At 43.1% G+C, this 26,356-nt stretch overlaps 3 protein-coding genes and 7 non-coding genes across 10 annotated transcripts in view; 5 read left to right on the forward strand and 5 right to left on the reverse strand.

Annotated features, from left to right (window-relative positions):
* The window catches only part of LOC117058124 (histone H3-like), a 16,734-nt gene extending 10,112 nt beyond the window's left edge, over positions 1–6,622 (reverse strand). Inside the window, exon 1 of the mRNA XM_033169065.1 lies at positions 6,241–6,622. Within this exon, the coding sequence (XP_033024956.1) occupies positions 6,241–6,591 (351 nt within the window). The 5' untranslated portion in view covers positions 6,592–6,622. The remainder of the gene's footprint in view (positions 1–6,240) is intronic.
* TRNAT-AGU lies at positions 376–449 on the reverse strand. Its single transcript has one exon. It is a non-coding gene; the product is annotated as a tRNA-Thr (tRNA).
* Positions 3,342–3,423, forward strand: TRNAS-AGA. Its single transcript has one exon. It is a non-coding gene; the product is annotated as a tRNA-Ser (tRNA).
* TRNAD-GUC lies at positions 3,844–3,915 on the forward strand. The gene has a single exon. It is a non-coding gene; the product is annotated as a tRNA-Asp (tRNA).
* TRNAK-UUU lies at positions 4,659–4,731 on the forward strand. Its single transcript has one exon. It is a non-coding gene; the product is annotated as a tRNA-Lys (tRNA).
* TRNAS-GCU lies at positions 5,166–5,247 on the reverse strand. The gene has a single exon. It is a non-coding gene; the product is annotated as a tRNA-Ser (tRNA).
* Positions 6,623–8,959: 2,337 nt separating the features above from the next.
* Positions 8,960–9,469, reverse strand: LOC117058110 (histone H2A.J). The gene has a single exon (XM_033169050.1). It carries the CDS (start codon positions 9,433–9,435, stop codon positions 9,046–9,048), a length of 390 nt encoding a protein of 129 aa, XP_033024941.1. The 5' UTR covers positions 9,436–9,469; the 3' UTR covers positions 8,960–9,045.
* A 373-nt stretch (positions 9,470–9,842) lies between these two features.
* LOC117058119 (histone H2B 1/2/3/4/6-like) lies at positions 9,843–10,296 on the forward strand. Its single transcript, XM_033169059.1, has one exon. The coding sequence runs from the start codon at positions 9,851–9,853 to the stop codon at positions 10,229–10,231; it is 381 nt and encodes a 126-aa protein (XP_033024950.1). The 5' UTR covers positions 9,843–9,850; the 3' UTR covers positions 10,232–10,296.
* A 356-nt stretch (positions 10,297–10,652) lies between these two features.
* Positions 10,653–10,726, forward strand: TRNAI-AAU. The gene has a single exon. It is a non-coding gene; the product is annotated as a tRNA-Ile (tRNA).
* An 11,704-nt stretch (positions 10,727–22,430) lies between these two features.
* TRNAI-UAU lies at positions 22,431–22,524 on the reverse strand. The gene is made up of 2 exons: positions 22,487–22,524; positions 22,431–22,466 (listed from the first exon to the last, which is right to left on the reverse strand). It is a non-coding gene; the product is annotated as a tRNA-Ile (tRNA).
* Between the last annotated feature and the right edge of the window lie 3,832 nt (positions 22,525–26,356).

Here is a 26,356-nt window from a genome sequence, read left to right on the forward strand (position 1 = left end):
AACTGTCCTTTGTGGTTTCACCCCCATCTTTCCCCTAAGAGAAGCCTCTCTGTGGTACAGGCTGAAATCCTCTATTCACCCAGCCGGGAGTAAGTGCTACTGATCTCAACAGGATTTATTTCCGAGCAGACGTGTGTAAGATTGCACTGTTCATCTCTGATTATCCCAAAGTGCAATACCAACGAAATGCCTTAATCATTTCCAGCCGTGTTGCTTTGCTTAGCTTTGTTCCCTGCACTGCAATTTCTGCGGTGATTGTCACGCATTGTTGCCGTTGGTTTTTACAAGGTTCCATATTACAGGAGGCTCTGCCGGCCACAGAAATGTATCTTAATCATCTCAATTCTGATGTTTGGATCAGGAGGAAAATAAAGAAGGCACCACTGGGATTCGAACCCAGGATCTCCTGTTTACTAGACAGGCGCTTTGACCATCTAAGCCATGGCGCCTTTACATACTAACCTCGCTTAAGAAATCACTGGGAATCTTAGGCGTATCACTGTCTCTTTACAGATGTATCTAGCAAATAACGCAAGGACCTCTGTCAGTGGTAATGTAAATGTACATCCAAGAGGATTTTATTGCAATCGAGCCAACATGCCATTCTCTGAACTCAGCGCTTTTTATCTTTCCAACAGCCCACTGATTTTCTGAAGTTAATACATTAACCAGGCAGAAGCCCAAATGCATGCTATGGTTATTTTATGCAATATACACACCCCTCTCTCTCAGGGCATGGGGGAGGTAACTGCATTGTACAGGCCATGACAAGAATGGTTTTAGTGTTTTAAAAGTGCAAACTCCCTTGGGTGTCCTGGCAGAAAGGAGGTGTACAACAAATAAATAAATAAGCTTGTGCTGCAGGCTTTTTTTTTCTTTTTGCATCAAACAAGGATTCTTGATGGTTGGGAGACCAATGTGAAAGGACTTCTCAACATAAGAAAGCATGTCTCGGTTTACACCCATATACAGAAATCCAATGTAAACATCTATATTTTTAAAAATCTCACTTGCCATTTGATTCCCCACACACACCAACATTGCTTTTCACATCAAATGATAGAAATATAGAAAATGGCATTCTGCCATATTTAGAGTGGGGTAGACGGGGACAGGTATGTGTCATTTTTGCTGAAAAACTATACAATAAGCACACACATCCTACTTTTTCCAGTATACTGTAAAATCTCCCAGCTGCAGCAATGAAATCTCCATGTACACTAAAGGTCCTGAATCAATTATTTAAATTAATTGTACTTTCCTGTCAAATATGATGGACCGCAATTCTCTTAGGCTGCAATCCTAATCATGATATCTACTTGCGTTCCAGTGAGTTCAGTGGGGTTTATTCCCAGGGAAGCTTGCTAAGGGTTCTGCAGCCTTTTGATCTTTCTACACTGGAAATGTAAAAAGGCTTCAGTATTGCACCAGCATTCCATCACATGCTCCAGCTTAACAACAACAACAACAGCAGCAGCAGCAGCAGCAGCAGTTGTATTCAGGTAAGAGTGAAAAGGCAGGTTTGTTTAATCCAGCAGGTGGGAGACCAGGGGTGTGTATGTGTCGCCACATACTCTGCCCTTCAGTTTCTCATGCATGAATGAACGGTTGGCTTTTCTCCTGTGGTGTGCATCTCTGTGTAAGAGGAGAGATGGCACACTTTACCTGGGATTTTGTTGTGGAATAGGCAAAGCCCACTCCAGTCCCGGATTGATTATGGCCCTGCGTTCATTCTCAGGGAATGTTACAAGCATCTTTGCAAATTATGCACAGGGTCCTGGAAATACACAAATATACCAAGAGAAGGTGAAGAGGGGCTCACAAGTCACAAATCAAGACTGTGGCCTAACTAGATTTGGAAAATAGATGCCCCAAAGCAGAAGGAATGGAATTATGTGTATGGGAATAACCTTTAGTCCTCAGAAGGTACCATCTCTCAATCAATCTGAACCTGTTTTCTGACCCTAGTTAACCACCATGTGCTCTGAGACCTCTGTCCCCTGTGTTCATGTTGATACTTTCACACATCACCTCTAACTGCAAGATCTGGCCAAGCACTGGATTCTCCACTCTCAGACTTCAGGATCCTCTGGAGATATAAGCTTAGAAGTTTCAGAATCATGCTGGGGGAAGGAATCAGGCATTTTAAAACTAGAAAGTAGCACTTTCCCCATTCAGAGGCTTTCTTCAGACACCCACCCTTGGATTTCTGTTCCCATTATAGACTCCTTTTCTTCTTTTTGGGAACCACACACCAATGAAGCAGGAGGATGGAGGGTCCTTTTGAAGAGCATCTGGGAACCGAGCAATTAGGCACAGCTGGGTTGAATGAGTTCATAATCTTGTGCAGGGTAAGTAGCCCATGGTTTGGATGAGGCAGGGCCCACTTCTGATCCTTGAAAAGAAGGCACCAGAACACACCAATGGGAGTGCCACTGGTGCCCTATAATTGAGGTTGTTGTTTACAGATGTCTTCCCACTATATTTTTTCAGAGTTGCACATTTAGCTTTGGTTTCCCAAGAAGTTACCTTAATAGATGGTGACATAGGGAAGGTTCACCTGTGAGATCGGACAACTGAGTGCTTTGCATGTTCACTCTAAAATAACTCCCATTGATGAGGGTACCAGCTCAAATCCCACCATTTCTTAGCCTAGTTTCATAACTACAGAATCGATGTACGTAATCTGACTTCCCCACACAAATTTTAAATCAGCTTGCAAAGTCATTGTGGCTGTGCGTGTGGCAGGGCAGAGCTGGGGTTATAGGAGCTGGGGAATCCAACAACATCTGAAGTGCCACAGATTCTCAACCCTTTCATTAGCTTCCATCCAAACCCTTAACAGTACCTGCCACAGCAGTACAAATGGGAATTACGAGCTGGAGCACCTTGAGCTTTCCATTCTACTGCTAACTCCAGACTGGAAACCACCAACAAAGAAATAATTAGGTGCATGTGTCATCAAATATGCTGAGAAAGGCCTGATGGAAGCTGGAAGACAAGATACTGTACATGCTGGGACGGGGGATTTGTGGTTCTCCAGATGCTGTTGACCTATGCCACTCATTGTCCCTCAACATTGGCCATGTTATCTGGGATCAATGGGAGTTGAAGTCCAATCCTGGCCCATAATTTTCTTAAGTTAATAGGTCTAAATTGGAACTTCCTGTTTCTGACTTCTTTTCTTCTTCTTAAAGTGACTGTATTTGGGCCTAAAGAAACCAGTGTAACACAGAACACGCAGAGAGTCGTGGAGACTAAGAAAATAAGTTGGAAGGAAAGTGCAACACAACTCTTTATTGCGAAAGTTTAAGACGTAAGGTGTGAGTGTTATTTAACAAGTAGTCGTGGCCGAGTGGTTAAGGCGATGGACTAGAAATCCATTGGGGTTTCCCCGCGCAGGTTCGAATCCTGCCGACTACGATGCTTTATTTTCTTTTCCTGAAATCATCTTCGCTTAAATAGTAAAAAAAAATTCTTCCGTTTTAGGCAAGCATCTTTAAATACCTTGTGGTCCCGGACAGGTGTTTTGTTACTCCTTCCTTTCCACGCAGCGCTCATCAAGTACAGTCAAACCACTATATCTGTTACTAAAGACTAGGGAGTTTTCCCTCTAAAAATGCTGTAGGTTACTGCTTGTATAAGCTTTCCTGAAATAGCAAGAAATAAATATGTTTCTCACGAAGAGTGTATTGGTGAATTGCAGGCATACTGCTTAAGGTAATTGTCATGTATTTCCGTGTAGAGTCGAGTAGAAACGTGCTAGTTTAAACTGGCTGGTTATTGGGGGGGGGGTAAGCTTCCCCCCTCCATTTATTGAGATCAAGAAAGTTCATTAGTAACTCCTCGTTAGTATAGTGGTAAGTATCCCCGCCTGTCACGCGGGAGACCGGGGTTCGATTCCCCGACGGGGAGATCAGTGGCTTTTAGAACTCATAAAACAATTCAGGATATTTTGGTTCCAATAGGCTTCAACATATGGATAAAAAGTTCTCTGTCTTGTGTTTCTCCTGGGAAGTTTTTTTTTAATCTGCTGTTATTGTCTGTGTTCTTTTTAATTGTTGGTTTGCTGTTTTTATTGCATTCTGTACATCATGTTCAAGGTGATATATAAACAAACACAAACGTTAAATGCTATACTATATTTGTATAGTGTGATGCCATCTCCAAAGCTCCTTTTAAAATTGCTTTTGCCACTAGTTTCCTTTCCTTTCTATGGGGCAGTGTCATGTTTAATTGCATGAAAGTATACCATCGGATAATATTACCTTAGCACAACTGCTGCATTCCAACAAAAATGTAGGCTGTAGAATGCTGGCGGTTACTAGAATAATTTAGGGGCCATCCTATGGCAAGATCTGCCAGGATCAGCAGTTTAGCATGCAATGAATCTGCAGCTCAGCCAGCATTAGAATCCCCAACCCTGGCCCCAAGATGCAATGTTAGGACTTGCTCATCCTGGCTGATGCAGGACTGGCACAGGAAGGTGGGGGACTTAGGCTGAATCCTCAGTCTATTTAGTTTAGCCACATAATCTGGTAACCCCGCATAAAGCACTAATGTAAAAGGCTTCCTTTCCCTCTGCCAAGTTTAGGCAGAACAGGCACTGAAATGCCCAACAGGATTTGGATCTGGTGTAACGACAAGTGGTCCGAAGAGCCCGGGTAGCTCAGTCGGTAGAGCATCAGACTTTTAATCTGAGGGTCCAGGGTTCAAGTCCCTGCTCGGGCGTTCTTATCTTTTCTTCCACACTATGCCTCTTCACATATCTTTTAAAATTACTTTCTTCCACTAGTTAATGGCAAACGAGTGACATCACGTTGGTATTCTACACTTCCTGATCACATCAAGCTTATATCAAGCTTATACCAAGAACAAACTTAGTTGGTCTCTAAGGTGCTACTGGACAATTTTTTATTTCAAGCCATCAATTCAAAATAGCAGAGACAGCACACTTGACATACTGTGTTGTGTACACAATACGTTTTATCTGTGGAAGAAACCAGCTATCATGGTGTCAGTGGGATGCTGTAATATAATATATGTCAGCATTTCTGACGAGGGTCTGATCTCAAGAAGGAAGTTCAGTTTTACATTTTCTAAAAATGCACACATGGGCCTGTGCTTCTGATTTAACAAAAGGTGAACCAAAATAAACTCTATACCGACGAAGGTGGGATTCGAACCCACGCGTGCAAAGCACAATGGATTAGCAGTCCATCGCCTTAACCACTCGGCCACCTCGTCGAGCACAAAACGAGCTCTTTCAACTCCAGCATTTAAAAAGTGCTTCAATACTCCACTATTTCAAAAGGATGCGGGGTTTTTTTTTGCAGTATGCGTTTCATGTTGGTTCCATATTGAATAAACGCGGTAAGATCACAATGTAACTTGCATATTTTCCAGAACATAGCCAATGAAATTCAGCGGATTCTATAAGAATTACGCATGGAGAGGTTTATTAGACATAAAGCTGCTTAACTAATGTACAGTATTAAAAAAAAACTTTTGGATCTAAAATCCCGACTTTAAATGTTACACAAGCCTAGAATTCGCCATCTTGAAAGAGGCAGCCTCCCTCTCTAGGGGTGGTGGACGAACAATGGCCCTGCTCTGATGGTGCCCAGATCAAACAAATACATCCTCCCCTCGGGAGCCTCCGTTAAGCAGCAGACTTCAACCCAACACGATTAATCGAGTAAATTGTGAATGCAGCCCTACTGTAAACGGCACCTCTAGGCTTCTAGGTGTGTGTGTATTATCCAGTTAGGATAAACCGAATAAAAAAAGACTATACAAATAAACACTGAAATAGCGAAGCATATTTCAACCCCATTTAATTTCAGGGGTTGGAATTAACATTTTCCTTAAGTGAAAGGATAAAGCCATTGCCAGCTAAACGGTACACATTCCCTTTTCGGGGCTTCCCAACAACGCCTTTTATAAAGTTCTTAAAAGAGCCTCTAAGTGTCCAAGTTTCCCATTCCCATGTTAATTTTCATAGTTATGTTTTTGTTAGCTTCCTAGTTACTGTTAGTAGTCCTTACTAACCGACGACGTGCCGGAAAGCTGCAAGAGGTAATATAGCATCGTGCTCTTTTCCAAGAACATGTGGTGGCTCTTAAAAGAGCCTTTGTGGTGCAACAGGGTTCGTGTCCTGGGGACGCAGGCGGACGCTTCTCAGGCCCTCTCTCCGCGGATGCGCCTAGCGAGCTGGATGTCCTTGGGCATGATGGTGACGCGCTTGGCGTGGATGGCGCACAGGTTGGTGTCCTCGAACAGGCCCACCAGGTAAGCCTCGCTCGCCTCCTGCAGAGCCATCACGGCCGAGCTCTGGAAGCGCAGGTCCGTCTTGAAGTCCTGCGCGATCTCGCGCACCAGGCGCTGGAAAGGCAACTTACGGATCAGCAGCTCCGTCGACTTCTGGTAGCGGCGGATCTCGCGCAGCGCCACCGTGCCCGGCCGGTAGCGGTGAGGCTTCTTCACTCCGCCGGTGGCCGGGGCGCTCTTCCGGGCGGCTTTGGTCGCCAGCTGCTTGCGAGGCGCCTTCCCGCCAGTGGACTTGCGAGCAGTCTGCTTCGTGCGGGCCATTGCTCCCAAAAGAAGAAGAAAAAAACAACCCAAACGCTGCAACTCGCCTCCAAATGAAACAACAGATAAAGTAAAGCGAAAGTTCCATGGTCGGATATTTATAGGCAGCTGGCTGCCCGCTGATTGGTTGGAAGAGATGAATGGAACCGTTGCAGAGTTCGAATTTCCCACTCTATTCAGGGATTGGGCAGGATTTCAAAACCACCCCGCCCCTTCTAATTACTATATTTTTGCTCCTATCAATTCAGCCGGTCTATTTTGTGAAATGGGTCTCCGCCCCCACTTTAAACAAAAAGCTGCCTTTGCTTTACAAGGAAGCCCTCGCTAAGGCAGATTTCTGCACATACTGTAGAACCATTCTGGTATATGGTTACAGTTTACGGACACAGACAAATCTTTGCCTCACCCCCACCACCCAAGTAGATTACAGTCCTAAATTTAGACGGGGCGGGAAGGAAACGAGAGTAACCAATCAGTGCAGAGAGAGAAGCAATAGAAGAAGCAAGGTTAGCAATCAGGAATGTGATTTCTCTGTAGTTCGTGCCAAATATAAGAAACAAGTAGGTCCCTAGTACCAGCACCATTTATTTGCAGTTTGTACTGTGAAAGGGTGGGTAGTCGTTGATCAAAAGCTGTGGTTTCTTTTCTTTCAGCAGTAAGAGACACAAACAACTGACCCTCTCGGATAGCATACCTCTTACCTTTCACAATACTGATGATTTCTAGAATTGTAGAGCTTGAAGGGACCCAAAGGGTCATTCAGTCCAACCCCCTAAAATGCAGGTGAAGAATCCCCGGCAGATGGCTACCCATGAGTCTGGAAGTTAAGAAAAACCCTGCTGGAGCAAACTGAATTTCCATCTACCTATGATCTACGCTGTAATCCTATTCACAAGAAGCTGGTGTAAAGTTAAGTGAAGCAAGGGTAAAGTACACCATAACCAGACTACATTCTGGAGCAAGGATGCTGCTAGCTGAGCTGGCATAAGCCTGCCAGAAGGAAAACAAGCCTTTAAAATAGTGCTTGAGTCACACTAGCGGTATTTTTGCTGCCTTAATGTACATGGTGTTGCCAGGTCATGTGACTGAGATGAGCTGGTTTAGGATCTTGCCTGGATTCCTTGTTTCCTTGTTTAAAAGTGACATTATACTGGCCAGTTTTCAGTCCTCTGGTATGGAGGCTCATCTTGGGGGAAAACAAATGTATCTTTAACAGGTAGGTAGCCGTGTTGGTCTGCCGTAGTCAAAACAAAATTAAAAATTAAAAAAATTCTTCCAGTAGCGCCTTAGAGATGAACTAAATTTGTTCTTGCTATGAGCTTTCTTGTGCTCTTCCTGCAAACGTTGGTAAAGGCAGAGGTATCTGACATGTCTCTCTCGGTGAAGACTGGAGCACACAAAAATTCATTCAGCTTGTCTGCATTTTCCTTCTTAAGTTCCAGTTCTCTATAGCTGGTTTCCTGCTTTTGATATATATATTGTGTGTGTGTGTGTGTGTGTGTGTGTGTGTGTTGAAACAATCCTCCAAAAAGTGATGCCAGACTTTATTGTGTTCTTGCATTTGTTTGGGCAGATCTTGTTCTTGTCCTTTTGGCAAAATAAGTAAATAAATAAATAAAACTCTGAAGGAAACCTTCCTACCTCTACAATAATTTCTTGATGAGCAACAGCAGTGGGGAACCCTTTTCAGCCTGAGGGCTTCTTCATTTCCTTGCGGACAACTTCTGGGTGGCCACATGCCATGGATGTATAGCGCCAGAGGCAAAAGTGGACAGAGGAACAAATGTGAATGTTACCTTCAAACATAGCACTAAATTCCACACTCACTTGCACACCACTCTGGCCTACATCCAGTCAAGCAGGAAGCACAGGACTCATTCCAGCAAGGCTAAAACATTCACGGAGTGTGCAAAACAGGTCTCATAATAAAGGGTATTTACTGGGCCAGGGCCAGAAAGAGATGCCTAGAGGACTGTTTTTAGTCACTAGGCTCAAAGTGCCCTATCCTTATGTACTGAATACGTATAACTTTCTATCATTGCAGTTTTGGGTAGCCACTCCCCACCCACAATGTTCTGGAGATTTCTTTCCCACTTAGTTGTTTACTTGAGTAAACACGTTTGGGATTACACAAATAGGGCTAGTGTGTCATTAAAGTACAGCATGCTTTATTCAGGATTGCAAGATAAATGTGAACCTAGCAAATATCGGAATAAGTGTGCATGCACACAAAAGCTCATACCAAGAACAAACATAGTTGGCCTCATGATGCTACTGGAATGAATTTTTTAATTTGTTTTGAACCTACTAAATGTGTAACCTTTGATAGGCTGTTCGGCTGCGATGAGCATATATTAGAATAGCTTATACTAGAGATAACTAGCTCTTTCGCTGAAGTGGTGGGTGGCTCTTAAAAGAGCCTTTGGATTTTGGGATTCCTTGTTGAGAAGAGCTTCACTTGCTCTTAGCCTTGTGGCTCTCGGTTTTCTTGGGAAGGAGCACAGCCTGGATGTTAGGCAACACTCCGCCTTGAGCGATAGTGACTTTGCCCAGAAGTTTGTTCAGCTCCTCGTCGTTGCGGATGGCGAGCTGCAAGTGGCGAGGGATGATCCTAGTCTTCTTGTTATCCCGGGCAGCGTTGCCGGCCAACTCCAGGATCTCAGCAGTCAGGTACTCCAGCACAGCAGCCAAGTAGACGGGCGCTCCGGCTCCGACGCGCTCTGCGTAGTTCCCTTTGCGCAGAAGACGATGCACTCTGCCTACAGGAAACTGCAGCCCGGCACGAGAAGAGCGAGTCTTAGCCTTAGCCCTGACTTTTCCACCTTGCTTGCCACGACCAGACATTTTTTCTTCCTTAGGTTCAGTTGCTACTTCACTTCCAAAGCTCGTGCAAGAATAGTTCTGAAACAGCTTATTCCTCGATATTTATCCGTGCCGCCGGCTTGTAATTGTAAATTCCTATTGGGTAGTGCTTTAAGCCACGTGACTTAACTAGCGAATGGGAATCGAGAGTCTTTTCCTTTAGTCCATTGGTTGTACAGTTCGGAGCCTGTCCAATAGGATCGAAGGAAGTAGCAGCTTGAAATTTGAAGTGGGCGCCTAAAATTGAGAAGATGCGATTGGGTAGCTTTTGTTGCTAACCAATAAAAATCATTGAAGCTGAATATGCTAATTGCATCCTGCTGCTATAAATTGAATGGTCTGAGCACACGCTGCCTACTATTTCTTTTCTGCTGAAAGGTAAATAGGTTGTTTCACAATGCCGGAACCAGCCAAGTCTGCTCCTGTGGCCAAAAAGGGCTCCAAGAAGGCCGTCACCAAGACGCAGAAGAAGGGCGACAAGAAGCGCAAGAAGAGCCGCAAGGAGAGCTATTCCATCTACGTCTACAAGGTGCTCAAGCAGGTCCACCCGGACACGGGCATCTCCTCCAAGGCCATGAGCATCATGAACTCCTTCGTCAACGACATCTTCGAGCGCATCGCGGCCGAGGCTTCCCGCCTGGCGCATTACAACAAGCGCTCCACCATCACCTCCCGGGAGATCCAGACCGCCGTGAGACTCCTGCTGCCCGGGGAGCTGGCCAAGCATGCCGTCTCCGAGGGCACCAAGGCCGTCACCAAGTACACCAGCTCCAAGTAATTTTTGACTCGTTCCCAAATACGTACTGAACCCAAAGGCTCTTTTAAGAGCCGCTTAACTTGTCAGAAGGAGAGCTTTGATCATTACGTTCATTTATCACAAAATTACGCGGTTTTTCTGTTACAACATTGGGCTTAGTTTGTCTTAGTCAAGAAGCAATGCAGCCCCACGACTTTTGTAACTTGCCCTATAAACTTCTTGGAAAGACTTAGAATGTGGAAGTATAATTTATGCAATGTTTTTAACGCCACCTTGCACTCGAAATTACCAAGGTTAAAATTGATGGGATATCGTGTAATGAATGAGTCCTCTGGGAGATTATTTAATCTTCTGCCTTTTCGATATCTGACTAGTGCAGATTTTTTCCTTAGATAAATACGAACTTAACCCTTTTTCTTTCTGATGTCATGCTTGGCAACATGGCCGGTTAGCTCAGTTGGTTAGAGCGTGGTGCTAATAACGCCAAGGTCGCGGGTTCGATCCCCGTACGGGCCATCGTTTTTGTTTACTTTAATTTTCTGGAACTCTTTTGAGCTCTTTTGAACTCTTGAGTGTTTGCTGTGATTCTTTTTTGCTGGTTTCCTTCTATGACATAGGTTCCACCTAATGGTGCAGCAATAAAACAAAACTGCTAGCACATTTGCGAACAGCTGGTGCAGAATTCAATGGTCAGGTTGGTCGCTGGAACAAGACTGAGCAAATTACACTAATCCTGGCCCAACTGTACTGGTTGCAAATTAGTATCTGAGCCCCATTGGACCTATAAACCCTTAAACAGGTCAGGACCACTATACTTCAAGTATTGCCTCTCCCCATGTGAACCTACCCAGACCCTGCCATTATCCCTTGAGCCCTTTCTTCGTGTGCCTCATCCACAATAGGTCAGGAAGGTGGCAAAACACAGGAAATGGGCCTTTTCAGCTGTGATTCCCTGCTTGTAGAATGCTCTCCCCAGAAATGCTCACAAGGTGTCTGTTGCATATCTTTAGGCGCCTGGCAAAAACATTCCTCTTCTTGCAGGCCTTTGCCTAAGTAATCATTCTATGTGGCCTTTTACATTTTATGGTACTGGGTTTTCGTTGCTGTTGTTACTATGTTATGCAATTGTGTGTTTTTTTATATTGAAGGGTGGTGTGTTTGCATCTGTCTGCCCCCTAGAGAGACAAAAGAGTACGTTTCTGGGGGTTAAGTCAAACCTGCGTTAGCAACACCAAAGTGGGAGCCTGCCTGGGCAAGATGCATGAAGGTACTGGGCTGCCCAGACCTGGGATAGGGTAAAAGGTGGATCCAGATGATTTTAAACGGATCCTCGTGAATTCATATGCTTTTTTTCATTCAAATTAAATAAAACCACCATGATACTGTAGACCACGTCTTAGTCTGTAGGCAGCATTAAAAAAAAATCATGTATCCACTTTTTTGTGGGGCTGCAATGGTGCAAAACTTTGGTTAAAAAACACGGATCCTCATGGATCCTCATGATTTCTGCACTAGATCAGCCCAAAGTCACCATCAGATCAAACATCATGACCATGGGCACAGCATGCACCACACAAAAAATGGATCCACTGCTTCCTGGCGACACCGTGGCCCCAAAACGTGGTTTTGAAGCACAGATTCTCATGGATCCTCACACTTTAAGCATTGGGCCACACCAATCTCACCATCAAATCACACATCCTAGCCAGGGGCACAGCCTGCTCCACAAAAAAATCTATTAACAAACTACAAACTTTACAGCTGGGACTTGGCTTTGTTCCAAAACCTTCTTACAATGCTTTCCGAACAAGAGCTGACTTATTTAAACTTATACATACTATTAAATTACGTGACATGTTTGGTACGAGCGACCGTATGTTACGCCAATTTAGACCAAAATCTACATACATTCCAGCCAATACGAATCCGTCCATTTCTTTATTTCATCAATTGGTCACACGTGATTTGGAAAAATTAAAAAAGAAAGGGCCTAAAATTAAAGATAATTTGTCCAACTTCAACGTGACTGTTTAAAAACTTTGTCACATGATCCTAACATCATCATAAAGCCTGCGGACAACGGGGGTGGCACTGTTATTCAAAATAGACAGCAATATGTAGCGGAGGCAATGAGATTGTTATCTGACTTAGGGTTTTATCAAAAAACCTTCTAAAGAACCTACGGATTCCATAGTGACCATTGTAAAGACAGTTTTACAACAAGCTTACTGCGTCGCAGTCATTGATAAACAAACCTTTGAGTTTCTGTTACCTCCCTTTCCTCGGATTCCAATTTTCTGCTGCCTTCCGAAAATCCATAAGAACATTCATTCTCCCCCTGGCAAACCCCTGTTCGGGTTCCATCCTGGAGCCCACTGCAAAATACCTAGACTCCTTTTTACAACCATTTGCTAAGGGCTCTCCAGTGTATTTACCACATGATACGGCTCATTTCATTCAAGTCATAGAACAGACAAAAGTTACTGATGCTATGGTTCTTGCTACCTTGGATGTTGCCTCACTTTATACTAATATTCCTTTGGACGAGGCACGTTTTATTATTAGTCACCTTTTACAGTCCCAGACTGATCCTTCACCCCCTTCTGATTTCCTCCTGGATTTGTTGGACATCATATTTGACAAGAATTATTTCCGTTTTATGGACCAATTTTATTTTAAATTACAAGGTGTGGCTATGGGTTCGCCTATAGCCCCCTCAGCAGCGAATATTTTCATGGATGGGTGAATTTGAAAAATCTCACATTCTAAATAATAATCCTTTTACTACAGATTCATTGATTATTTTTTCAGTTTAGCGATGAGAATGAGTTTTTACAGTTTTCGACATGGCTTAATCCCTTACATCCTTCTCTATCTTTTTCGGGTCATCACAGCGCCGTGTCTTGTATTTTTTTGGATGTTGAGTTTCATTAAACACAATGGCTTTCTAGCCGTTAAACCTCATAACAAACCTACTGATTGCAATTCTTTATTACATTATTCTTCATTTCACTCCCAAACGACTGAGGAACAACTTACCTTATGGGCAATTTCTACGTCTGAGAAGGAATTCCTCTCTTGATTATGATTTTCATAAGAATGCTGACATGCTAGCTGATTCTCTATATGCCAGGGGGTCTCCTTTTGATAGAGTTAATAGATCTAAAACCAAATCGCTAAGAGTCGTTCTTCGCTTCTTGGCCCCACCACTACCCCACGTACACAAAATCGTATTACGGGATCGTTAGAATGCAGATAGAATGTCTTATGCAGACAGAGTTATCAAAATAATACGAAAACACTGGCATGTACTCTGAAATATACCAGGTTGTTCTGAATTTCCTTTAATAGGCCTCAGGCGGACAAGATCCTTCAAAGACTTGTTAGAACCTACTGATATAAACCCTGCAAATATTATCACTCGCACCTTCAGTTCTTCTGGGCCAACGGGACACCATAGATGTGGCAGGTGTTCATCTTGCCCTTTTGCTTTACAAACTAAGGAAATTTATAATGAAAAAAAACTAATTTCAGATTTACCATTAGGCAATTCAGCACTTGCCAGACCAAAGATGTAGTATATTTGATTTCGGTGCCCCTGCAACTTATTGTATATTGGCTCCACTACCCATGCAGTTGGAGTTCGGATTGGGGAACACCGTTCACGCATTCACAATGCCAATTTGGAGGCACCTCTTGTTGAACATTTTGTGTCTCATAACCATTCTGACACAGATTTATTCTTCACGGTATTGTGGGTGAATCAGAAAGCTATCAATATCAGACAAGTAGGTAGCCGTGTTGGTCTACCATAGTCAAAACAAAATAAAATAAAAAATTCCTTCCAGTAGCACCTTAGAGACCAACTAAGTTTGTTCTTGGTATGAGCTTTCGTGAAGTGTGCATGCACACGGAAGCTCATACCAAGAACAAACTTAGTTGGTCTCTAAGATGCTACTGGAAGGAATTTTTTATTTTATGTTTTGAATATCAGATAAGATTATGAAAGACAGCTACGGCAGCAAGAATCTTGGTTTATCTTTATGTTTAAAACCATTCACCCGGAAGGACTTAATTCTGAATTGGATCTCAATTGTTTTGCTTAATTTTTCACTTTCTGACTGTTAAACTGTACTGTGCCTTTAAATTCAATCTCCTTAAATTTAATCTCCTTGTAATGAGCACCACCTGGGATCGGCTTTTTATATTTCTGGTAGCATACAGTCAGTAGCAGTGGTTACATAACTTTATGACCACTGTTCCATCGATAGTGTTGTTATTCATTTTCATTTTCATTCATCAAATAGATGGGGTATGTACCTTTGGTCTTATTTTACATCAGTGTTTATGTATATAGTTTAGAATGTTTTGAGTCAATGTAGTTACCATGTATATGCAGGTCATCGTTTTAATAATTCTCTTGTAGTTTATGAAGCATTTCTGTATCCTCTGCTGTGCTGAAAAAGTATTCCACGAAACAATTGGTATATCCGGAATCACTGTTCACAATGTTTGTTTGTGAACTACTTCGGCATAAACAATGCTTCACAGCTTGTTTCACCAGATAAGAATCTGATGCATTGCTTCCTCCAGAGACTTGTATTGCTTTCAAAGATTTTCAGAGACTTATAGACTCCTGTTCATTTGGTTCTAAGTTTACAAGAGCATCCGATAAGAGTATATATTTTGTATCCTTCAGAGATTCATAAGGTTTCTGTTTATGTGGTTCTAGAGAATCCATTAAGAATACACATATTGTGTCCTTCAGATATTCGTAAGATTTCTGTTCATGTGGTATTGTAGAGAGTGCATATTCACATTTGCATATTGTACTATGTTCTGTATAGAATTTATAAAGAGTTATAGTGCTATCGTATTGTAATTGGTCATCATGTTGCTTTGTTTATTATTGGCTTCAGTTTGCAACACAGGGGTTGGTCGTTTGGTGACCAGAATGTGGAGTTAGCCAGGGCTATTGACTGTTTGGCTCCAAAGCGTCCTCTCCGATTGTATGGAGCCTGGACAGCCCCATGGTTTTCCACGAATCTGAGGGCAATGAAAGAATCGCTGAGACGGCTAGAGTGCCGTTGGCAGATAACTCATTCTGAAGCTGACCGGACACGGGTTAGAGCTCAGTGCCGAGCCTACCAAGTGGCAGTAGCAACGGCGAAGAAAATTTTCTTCACCGCCTCTATTGCACCTGCGCAAAACAGCAGCAGGAGACTCTTTCAGGTAGTTCGCACTTTAGCGGAACCACCTGCTCCATTACAGTACAGGCCAAATGATCTCCTGCAATGATTTTGCAAAGTTTTTTGCATATAAAGTCGCTCAGATATGGGAAGAGGTAGACTCCGCCGTGGGAGCAGGGCCAGGGCGGGAGAGTGCTAGAGTCCTGTCTAGTCAAGTTGCATGGGATCAATTCCAATCTGTTATATCCGAGGATGTGTACTGGCTGCTTGGACGAGTGAAACCAACCACCTGTCTCCTTGATCCTTGCCCATCCTGGCTTATAAAAGCTACCCGGGAAGGGCTGGGTGATGGGCTCTGTGGGGTCATGAATACTTCTCTATGTGAGGGAGCCTTCCCAGACCCACTGAAAAAGGCGGTTATTAAACCGCTTCTTAAGAAAACATTGAGAAGCCAAGTTATAGGGAACCAGGCAGAGGGCCTTCTTGGTAGTGGCACCCGCCCTGTGGAACACCTTCCCACCAGATGTCAAAGAGAAAAACAACTACCAGACTTTTAGAAGACATCTGAAGGCAGCCCTGTTTAGGGAGGCTTTTAAAGTTTAATAGATTATTGGGCAGGGTATAAATAAATTATTATTATTATTATTATTATTATTATTATTATTATTATTATTATATCTTTGATTGGATTTAAAAGCTGTTCTTTAAATTTTTTATAGTACTTTGCTGATAATCCATCTGTTCCTGGTGGTTTGGCCACCTTTATTTGACTTATTGCATTGGAGATTTCTTGGTCTGTTACTTGTGTACCGTATATCTCGGCGTACAAGACGACTTTTTGACCCTTTTTTTCCTCCCAAAAGTCGGGGGTCGTCTTGTAAGGCGGATACTAAAACCGGGGTACTCTCACCCGTCGGCAGCGCCACTCTCACACAGCTCTTCGGGGGCTTCTGACGCAGGGGAGGCCGTGGGAGAGCCTCCCGTCAGAGCGGCAGCCGCTTCGGCGTCCCCGCGGCTCTCACCCGGCCAGTCCTCCTCTTTGCGTGCTCCTGCTGGTCTTCCAAAAAAGGCTGAGCCGCTTAGGCGCTCAGCCTGCGGGGAAGGGAAGAAAACAGCAGATCTACAAAAAAGGCTGAGGGGAGGGGGGGAAATGCAACTCACAGAGAGGGAGGGAGGAGGAGGGGAGGGGGAAATGAAACACACAGGGAGGGAGAAAAATGCAACTCACAACAACACACAGGGAGGGGAGGAGGAGGGAGACCCACTGGTCCACTCTGAAGCCCTTCCACCGCCTGCACGTGCTTCATAAAGGAATCTTGGAGCTTCCCTAGGCTTAAGGCCCGCTGAAGAGGGTGATTTCACATGCAGTCTGAGGATCAAATCAAATCTGATGTTTTTTCAAATTTTTATTTGGTGTGCGTTGTCTTATACGGTGAGTATATCACTAACTCTACATTTGAACTGGAAAAGTTGGGGGTCGTCGTCTTATACGCCCAGTCGTCTTATACGCCGCGATATACGGTATTGAAGAATACGATCTCTTCTTGTTTTATCTTTGGCAGATTACTCTTTTTTTATATATTCCTGTATGTTGATTGCCTTTTTGTTTCCTCTTTGGTATAAATTCTGAAAATATTTTTATAAGGCTTCCCTTATTTCCTTTGTTTTATCTAGAAATTTCCCATTGGAATTAATTTTACATATATTCTGTTGATTTCTCCTTAATTGCCATACTAACAACTTTCCATGTTTGTTTGTATGCTCAAAGAATTTCGGCTTCAATTTTTTATCTTTCCATGCTATTTCTTCATTGATTATCATTGAATGCTGTGATTGTAATAGTTTTATTGCCTCTTTTATCAATTGTTTATTTGGGTTTTTTCCTAATTTGTTTTCTTTCTTTGATATGGCATCCAAAATTTCTTTTTTCCTTGCTTCCTTGCCTCTTCTTTATTTTTAACCAGCATTCTGTTGTATGAAATGACCTCTCATGTCTACTTTACAAGCATCCCATACAATTTTGATTTTTTGTTTCCTTAGGTAAAAAACAAACTTAAGCTTGAAAGAAACGTACACGAATCAGCCATGATTATTTCTACAGTATTTTTGAATTAACAGAACTCCTTGAAGGCTTCATCCATGATATCTCTCCGTGTCCTACAGTGATTGTTATTATGGGCCTACAGGATATTGCATCTGAAATTGGGAAAGCAATATCACTTAAGGCAGACTTACCTATGCTTTTTTCATACGACGCAACTTTTTAACTTGGAGACTTCTACCTATCTACTTCATTATTTCAAAATGTGCTTTCTGCTGAATCACCACTGATTCCTGTTATGTTCATAATACATGACAGCAGGTGAGAGGACAATCACAGGAGATCTTTGGAAACCCTTTCAAGGCATTGCTCACTACAGATAAAGTTGTCACAGTGTCTGGCAGAGAAAAAGAAATTGAAAAGGCTTTGGATCATGTTTTGCTCAAGAGCCACAGAGCGGTATGCTGGAATCACATCCGCAGAGACATCGTGTTTTGGTTGAAAAAACATGGGGCCAATTCAGAAGATACCAAGGTATACCTTGCTGATTTTTTTGATCTTCTGAGGTCCAATTCTGAGTAAGACTACAAATTCAAATTTGATAAACTCAGTATAAGTTGGAGCAAAGCAGTCTTGGGCTACTTTAACTGTACCAAGCAATAATAAATCATGCTGGGACCTGGATTCTAAAGAGACTAGACATATATAATGAAAAAGTGGAATCATCACAAATGTCTCTGAGAGTTTTCATGCAGTTTTAAAAAGACTTTCAGAATGGAAAGAAATGACGATGGAAGCAAAGGTGTTATACTTATATGCAATGCAAAAAAATTTACTGGAAAGAAACTTTGTGTGGACTATGTAACACTGGAAACTTTCATTTGCGGCCTCAGTAAATCAGATACTCAAGATCACCAGAACATACAGTCTTTCTTCATATAGCTTGTGATACATCACAAATAATGGATCTTGTACAAAGGGGAGAACTTCCGTGGCCTAAGAAAGATGAAAGCTATGAGAAGGCACCATCAGTTTGTCAAATGGTACTAGCGGGCTTCACTGTACAGAACAATTTAACAGCTGTTTGTCCACAGCTTGGTGTATTTGTGGTAAGGGGTATTAAGGAAAAGCATTATGTTGTCTGCCTCTTCCCCAAAGAGACCTGTTCTTGCCCATCATCCAGGACTTGCTACCATATTATAGCTGCCAAAAAAATCTATTGGCATGCCACCAGAACCAGGGAAGCCTCGCCGGTTGCAGCTCACACAGCTGAAGTGAAATAAAAGGCAGAAGAGCAGATCAGGAAGAAAGTTCCCCAGACTGAAGGGAAAGATAACTGTAGCTCCAGCATATGATTAAGTGCAGGCTGCTGAGGAGTGGGACTCCTTAAAAACAGATCACCGACTGACTATAAGACACCTGGAAAGCACTCACCCTCAGATGACTTCCACTCCAAAAAGTGGGGAAGAGGAATTGACAGTGACCAATATTGATTCTTTTGATAGCAGCCCCATATTCTCAACACAAAGTGAGAAGTGTTTGGGCAAATCACTGATTTGTACATCAGTTCCCTCATGGCACAACTGTACCTTCAACACACTCAAACCGAGAAACTTATGGGTTCAGTTGTGCATGGTTGTGACATAGACACACTGAAAGGATCAAAATGGATAAATGACGGCATAATAGATGCATTTCTTGCCTCCAGAGTGATCATGGCCAAAGAGCTAGGTCACGATGAGCTAGGCCCAGTTGTGAGTGTGACCGATCCATGGTTTATTGTGAAGGAAACTGCAAGGACTGGTACCACTGCTTTTGCTTAGGCATTGATTCAAAAGATCTTCCACAGGTTTTCGTGTTTCCAGATTGTCAATCCACTGTGGCCAAATAGATTTTGAATCAGTGAACCGTCATATTCCACAGGTTGGTATAATACGGCAAAATCCAAACATGTTAATTTTCATCATCATGGCAAGGGTGGTCCTTTTCCATAGAATTCTTATTCATGGAATTGGTTTTTATATCCTGAATTTCTCTACCTTTAAGGAGTCTCAAAGCGGCTAAAAATCTCCTTTCCCTTCCACTCCCACAACAGACACCTTGTGAGGTAGGTCAGGCTGAGAGAGTGCAGAGAGAAGTGTGACTGGCCCAAGGCCACCCAGCAGACTGCATGCGGAGGAGCAGGGAAGCGAACCCGGTTCACCAGATTATGAGTCCACCCACTGGTGGAGAAAGGGGAGCTGAGTGAGCGCACCACCACAGGCATCACCATTCTGTTGAGGTGCCATCGTGGCCAAGCCCGGACACACGGTGTGCTCCCTTCACGCACCAGGTGCCACATCCCCACTGGCGGCATACCACGCCTCCAGGATGCTCGCCACGTCCCCGGGATGCGTACCAAACCCCCACGGGCGGCGCAGAGCACCCCTGGGACATACTCCACACCACCTGGGGTGTGCACAAGCCACGCCCCTGCCTGCTCTGTGCCCCCAGTGCCGGAGTCTTCGGCTTCGCCACTGAGTCCACCGCTAATAACCACCACACCACACCTGAAGTGCCTTTTCCAGTTGTCAATAATGCCCTGTTGTTATCATTTTTGAAACATAAGTGTTATGATAGCTCCTAAAGCATGAAATATCTTCCTAAAAGATGAGACAAAAGTTTAGGAAAAATTGTTATGAAAGGAGGAATGAAGAATGTAAGTTAAGCATATAATTCTCTGTGTTATGCTTTCAGGGCTCCATATGATGAGCATGTGGACAGACAGAGGAGAAGGCCGCAAGAGGCTGATAGTTAATTGCAGGATGACCTCTGCAAAAGACAGCTGTGCATATTTGATCTTTGTGACTCTTAAGTAAATGCTTAAATTATAGTTTTTTAATATCCAACCCAAGCTCTGATTGTCTCAGTTCTTCCTCCACCTGTGTGTTTCCTGCTAAGTTCTATCCATTTTGCCTTTCTCTTGACACAAATGTAAATAAAATTATACAGGAAAATGTTAAATGATCAGCTTTAATGCAGTGTCTGTGTCTCTCTGTGCAATTGCTCAAAAATGTCACTAAGAAAGCTCTACGGTATATATTGGAGTGGTCTCTTTCATTGGAATAATTTCCCAAAGTTAATTCTAAAGGGATGCATAAGACCAGTGGGCCAGAATTTTTGTCCAGAAATATTTTTATTTTTTTCCTGTGGCCATCACCAAATCTTCATGCAGTTAACTCCACATTTTAATCACACATGGAGTAAAGAGTTCTTCCTTTTGCTGGGTGCCCCGAGGTCAGTATTATGGGAGAGGGACAAAAAGTTCTCTCTAACCACTTTATCTTCTTTAATTTTCTAACCTCTATCATGTCTGCTACCCGCTTATAGACCTTTTGTACACTGAACATTTCCAAACGCTTCAGCCTTTTCTCAAAGGAAAAGCACTGTAACCCCTTAATTGTTTGCTTGCCCAATTCTAGATGTAAGAGCAATCTGGTTGCCACATCTATCACCCTGTTTATCACCAGGATTGGTTTGGCTGATCAGACTGGCAAGGATGTGTCCACTGTCCCCATCACTGTGCATCCCTCCCTAAGCCACACACTCCATAGAAGAGAATGACCATCCCACACAGAGCGAGAACACCCTCTTCTGCACTTTTTTCCAGCTATACCATATTCGTTTTAGAGATATGGCACCCAAAACTCTACACAGTATTCCAAATGGGCCCACACTATAGAACTGTACAGGGACATTACAATACTGACCATTTCAATTTCAGTTCCTTTTTCAATAGTTTCCAGCCTGGAATATGGTTTGCCAACATAGCCACTATACTGCTCAGCACTAATTCCAGATCATACATGAATAAATGAAATAATACCGGTTCTGATCCTTGTGGGACCCAACTGCTCACTGTCTTTAACTGAGAGAATTGCCCGTTTGTTCCAACTTCCTCTCGCTTGACCGATTTGTAATCTCCCAGTGGGCCCAATCTTTGGTCCCATGGCTTCTGAATTATGGTGCTGGAGGAGACTCTTGAGAGTCCCATGGACTGCAAGAAAATCAACCTATCCATTCTGAATGAAATCAGCCCTGAGTGCTCACTGGAAGGACAGATCCTGAAGCTGAGGCTCCTATACTTTGGCCACCTCATGAGAAGAGAAGACTCCCTGGAAAAGACCCTGGTGTTGGGAAAGATGGAGGGCACAAGGAGAAGGGGACGACAGAGGGCGAGATGGTTGGACAGTGTTCTTGAAGCTACCAACTTGAGTTTGGCCAAACTGCGGGAGGCAGTGGAAGACAGGAGTGCCTGGCATGTTCTGGTCCATGGGGTCACAAAGAGTCGGACACGACTAAATGACTAAACAACAACAACACAAACTAAGGTGTGGTCTAGAGTATCATGGTGGTTTTATTTTGTTTCAATATAAAAATCATATGAATTCATGAGGATCCATGCCTTGGATCCATTTTTTTTAATTTTTTATTATTATTATTTTTTTGGTGCGGCAAAGTGTTGGATCCATGTTTTTTATAGTCCAGTCTGTAGGCGAGGCTTCCAGATGTGATTTGACCCTGGATTTGTTGGAGCTATTTTTAAAAAAGTGGAGGATCTGTGTAGATCCACTTTTTACACTGTTCCCCCAGACCTCAGTACCCCCCCTTACCTCTGCCCCACTGATGTCTTCCAGAGGAAAGCAGAGCAATACGTTTGGCAGCAGCTTGGCTGCCTAAGTTGCCAGGAGGCATACAAAGCTCCATCGAACCGTCTTAGGGACTCCACTCTGGGTTTCTGTAGGGTTTACTCCTTGGCCTTTTCTTCTCCCGAAGATACCCTGCAAGGCAGCAGAGGTTTAGTTTAGTATCAGTTTTCTTTCTCTTAGATGGACTCACTTTCCAGGTTGACCCATCTGCCCCGCGGATCCTCTAATGAAGGGCACTATAGAAAGTAAATAAATAAATAAGCCCCATTATGTTGCAAGTTAAAATATGTTAACAAAGCATCTGCTCCAGGTGAGGCTCGAACTCACAACCTCGGCATTGCTTTTACAAGTACTGCTTTATAAGTACCGCGCGCTTACCGATTGCGCCACTGGAGCTACACTTTAATAAAATATATGACGTTTCATCAGACTCTGCAACAGAACGTGGCAAAGGACGTTTAACGATCTTACAGCATGGCACAAACCTATATTAGCTGTTGCTATCTAACTGTCCTTCCCTCTCACTGAAATGTCTCTAGCAGGCTCAATCTGCAGAAGTTATGATCATAACTCAGCAAGGCTTCAGTATCCACCACCATTTGCTGTAGCTTGGTATGGCTTTCTCCTCTGAGTTTCCTGCCCCTTTCTGGACATCCACAACGCACAGAACACGGAGCGCTACCGTTCTGCCAATGGGAAACCTAGACACAAACAGGAAAGTCCATAACTGGTTGGTAAATCACATTCGTTTTTCATTAAACTTCCGATTCAACTTTTGGACTTAACGTCCATATAAATCAAAAGTGTGTAAACGTTAAGGTCTGGAATAGTTCGGTACATGATGCAAAAACAGAGACAAAATATTGTCCCGTGGAATACACCAGTTCAGTGTTACAAGTCCGCACTACTGCCCTCTTCTATCCAATCCCATCCTCCCTCCTTTTCCACCCCTCACCAACACATGCATTCAACGTTGTTGTTGTTGTTGTTCAGTCGTTCAGTCGTGTCCGACTCTTCGTGACCCTCAGAAGGCTTGGTTTCCAGACCCTTGATCATCTTGGTTGCCCTCCTCTGCACACATTTCAGCTTGTCAACATCCTTCTAAAATTGTGTTGCCCAGAACTAGAAATACTATTGCAGATGTGGTCTGACCAAACCAGAATAGAGTGGTACTATGACTACCCTTGATCTGGACACTAGACTTCTGTTGATGTTGCCTAGAAGATCATTTCCCCCTTTTGCTGCTGCATCACACTGTTGACTCATATTAAGCTTGTAGTCAGCTAAGACCTCTAGATACTTTTCACATGTACTACCGTAAAGCCAGGTGTCCCCTATCTTATATTTGTGCATCTTGTTCTTCCTGAAATTTGTCCCTATTGAAATTCATTTTGTTAGCTGGGGCCTAGTTCTCCAATCTGTTAAGGTCATTTTGAATTCTGGTTCTGTCTTCTGTGACATTAACTACCCTTCCCAGTTTGGTGTCATCTGCAAATTTGATGAGCATCCCCTCAATTCCTCCATCCATGTTGTTTATAAAGGCATTGGACAACAGATTCTGACAGTTTTTTCTTTTTTCTTTTTCTGCTCTGGTCTGCTTTTTGTTGTACAAAGAGATGGCAGGCATTAGAATTGGCCCAGATTCCATGATTGAGTCAAACAAAATCTAGAAAAGAGCCAGTCTTGTCAAATCTCATGTTTCCCTAAATATGTCCCTGAATGCCAGTCAACAAAGGCAGACAATCATGTTAGAGAAATGGGAAAGATTGTGGATAAAAGACATGAAGTTTTCCCGAAATTACGTTCTAATAGAAAATATATACAAAATGCAATACAGATGGTATCTTATTGTCAAAAATGTGTAAGGTCAGTAACAATATATGTTGGAGATATAACAAAGAATTGGGTACATTTATGCATATTTGGTGGAACTGCAATGAAATAAAGAAATTTTGGGAGAAAATATTGTTGTTGTTGTTCAGTCGTTCAGTCGTGTCCGACTCTTCGTGACCCCATGGACCAGAGCACGCCAGGCACGCCTATCCTTCACTGCCTCCCGCAGTTTGGCCAAACTCATGTTAGTAGCTTCGAGAATACTGTCCAACCATCTCATCCTTTGTCGTCCCCTTCTCCTTGTGCCCTCCATCTTTCCCAACATCAGGGTCTTTTCCAAGGAGTCTTCTCTTCTCATGAGGTGGCCAAAGTACTGGAGCCTCAACTTCAGGATCTGTCCTTCTAGTGAGCACTCAGGGCCGATTTCCTTGAGAATGGATAGGTTTGATCTTCTTGCAGTCCATGGGACTCTCAAGAGTCTCCTCCAGCACCATAATTCAAAAGCATCAATTCTTCGGCGATCAGCCTTCTTGATGGTCCAGCTCTCACTTCCGTACATTACTACTGGGAAAACCATAGCTTTAACTATACGGACCTTTGTCGGCAAGGTGATGTCTTTGCTTTTTAAGATGCTGTCTAGGTTTGTCATTGCTTTTCTCCCAAGAAGCAGGCGTCTTCTAATTTCGTGACTGCTGTCACCATCTGCAGTGATCATGGAACCCAAGAAAGTGAAATCTCTCACTGCCTCCATTTCTTCCCCTTCTATTTGCCAGGAGGTGATGGGACCAGTGGCCATGATCTTAGTTTTTTTGATGTTGAGCTTCAGACCATATTTTGCGCTTTCCTCTTTCACCCTCATTAAAAGGTTCTTTAATTCCTCCTCACTTTCTGCCATCAAGGTTGTATCATCAGCATATCTGAGGTTGTTGATATTTTTTCCGGCAATCTTAATTCCGGTTTGGGATTCATCCAGCCCAGCCTTTCGCATGATGAATTCTGCATATAAGTTAAATAAGCAGGGAGACAATATACAGCCTTGTCGTACTCCTTTCCCAATTTTGAACCAATCAGTTGTTCCATATCCAGTTCTAACTGTAGCTTCTTGTCCCACATAGAGATTTCTCAGGAGGCAAATGAGGTGATCCGGCACTCCCATTTCTTTAAGAACTTGCCATAGTTTGCTGTGGTCGACACAGTCAAATGCTTTTGCATAATCAATGAAGCAGAAGTAGATGTTTTTCTGGAACTCTCTGGCTTTCTCCATAATCCAGCGCATGTTTGCAATTTGGTCTCTGGTTCCTCTGCCCCTTCGAAATCCAGCTTGCACTTCTGGGAGTTCTCGGTCCACATACTGCTTAAGCCTGCCTTGTAGAATTTTAAGCATAACCTTGCTAGCGTGTGAAATGAGTGCAATTGTGCGGTAGTTGGAGCATTCTTTGGCACTGCCCTTCTTTGGGATTGGGATGTAGACTGATCTTCTCCAATCCTCTCGCCACTGCTGAGTTTTCCAAACTTGCTGGCATATTGAGTGCAGCACCTTAACAGCATCCTCTTTTAAAATTTTAAATAGTTCAGCTGGAATATCATCACTTCCACTGGCCTTGTTGTTAGCAAGGCTTTCTAAGGCCCATTTGACTTCACTCTCCAGGATGTCTGGCTCAAGGTCAGCAACCACATTTCCTGGGGTGTATGAGACCTCTATATCTTTCTGGTATAGTTCCTCTGTGTATTCTTGCCACCTCTTCTTGATGTCTTCTGCTTCTGTTAGGTCCTTTCCACTTTTGTCCTTAATTGTGGTAATCTTTGTACGAAATGTTCCTTTCATATCTCCAATTTTCTTGAACAGATCTCTGGTTTTTCCCATTCTGTTATTTTCCTCTATTTCTTTGCATTGCTCGTTTAGAAAGGCCCTCTTGTCTCTCCTTGCTATTCTTTGGAAATCTGCATTCAATTTCCTGTATCTTTCACGATCTCCTTCGCATTTTGCTTGTCTTCTCTCCCCCGCTATTTGTAAGGCCTCATTGGTCAGCCACTTTGCTTTCTTGCATTTCTTTTTCATTGGGATGGTTTTCGTTGCTGTCTCCTGTATAATGTTACGAGCCTCCATCCACAGTTCTTCAGGTACTCTATCCACCAAATCTAAATCCTTGAACCTGTTCTTCACTTCAACTGTGTATTCATAGGGAATTTGATTTAGATTGAATCTTACTGGCCCAGTGGTTTTTCCTACTTTCTTCAGTTTAAGCTGGAATTTTGCTATAAGAAGCTGATGATCTGAGCCACAGTCAGCTCCAGGTCTTGTTTTTGCTGAGTGTATAGAGCTTCTCCATCTTTGGCTGCAGAGAATATAATCAATCTGATTTCGATGTTGCCCATCTGGTGATGTCCATGTGTA

Source organism: Lacerta agilis, chromosome 14 (genome assembly GCF_009819535.1).
Source record: "Lacerta agilis isolate rLacAgi1 chromosome 14, rLacAgi1.pri, whole genome shotgun sequence".
Lineage (NCBI taxonomy): Eukaryota > Metazoa > Chordata > Lepidosauria > Squamata > Lacertidae > Lacerta > Lacerta agilis.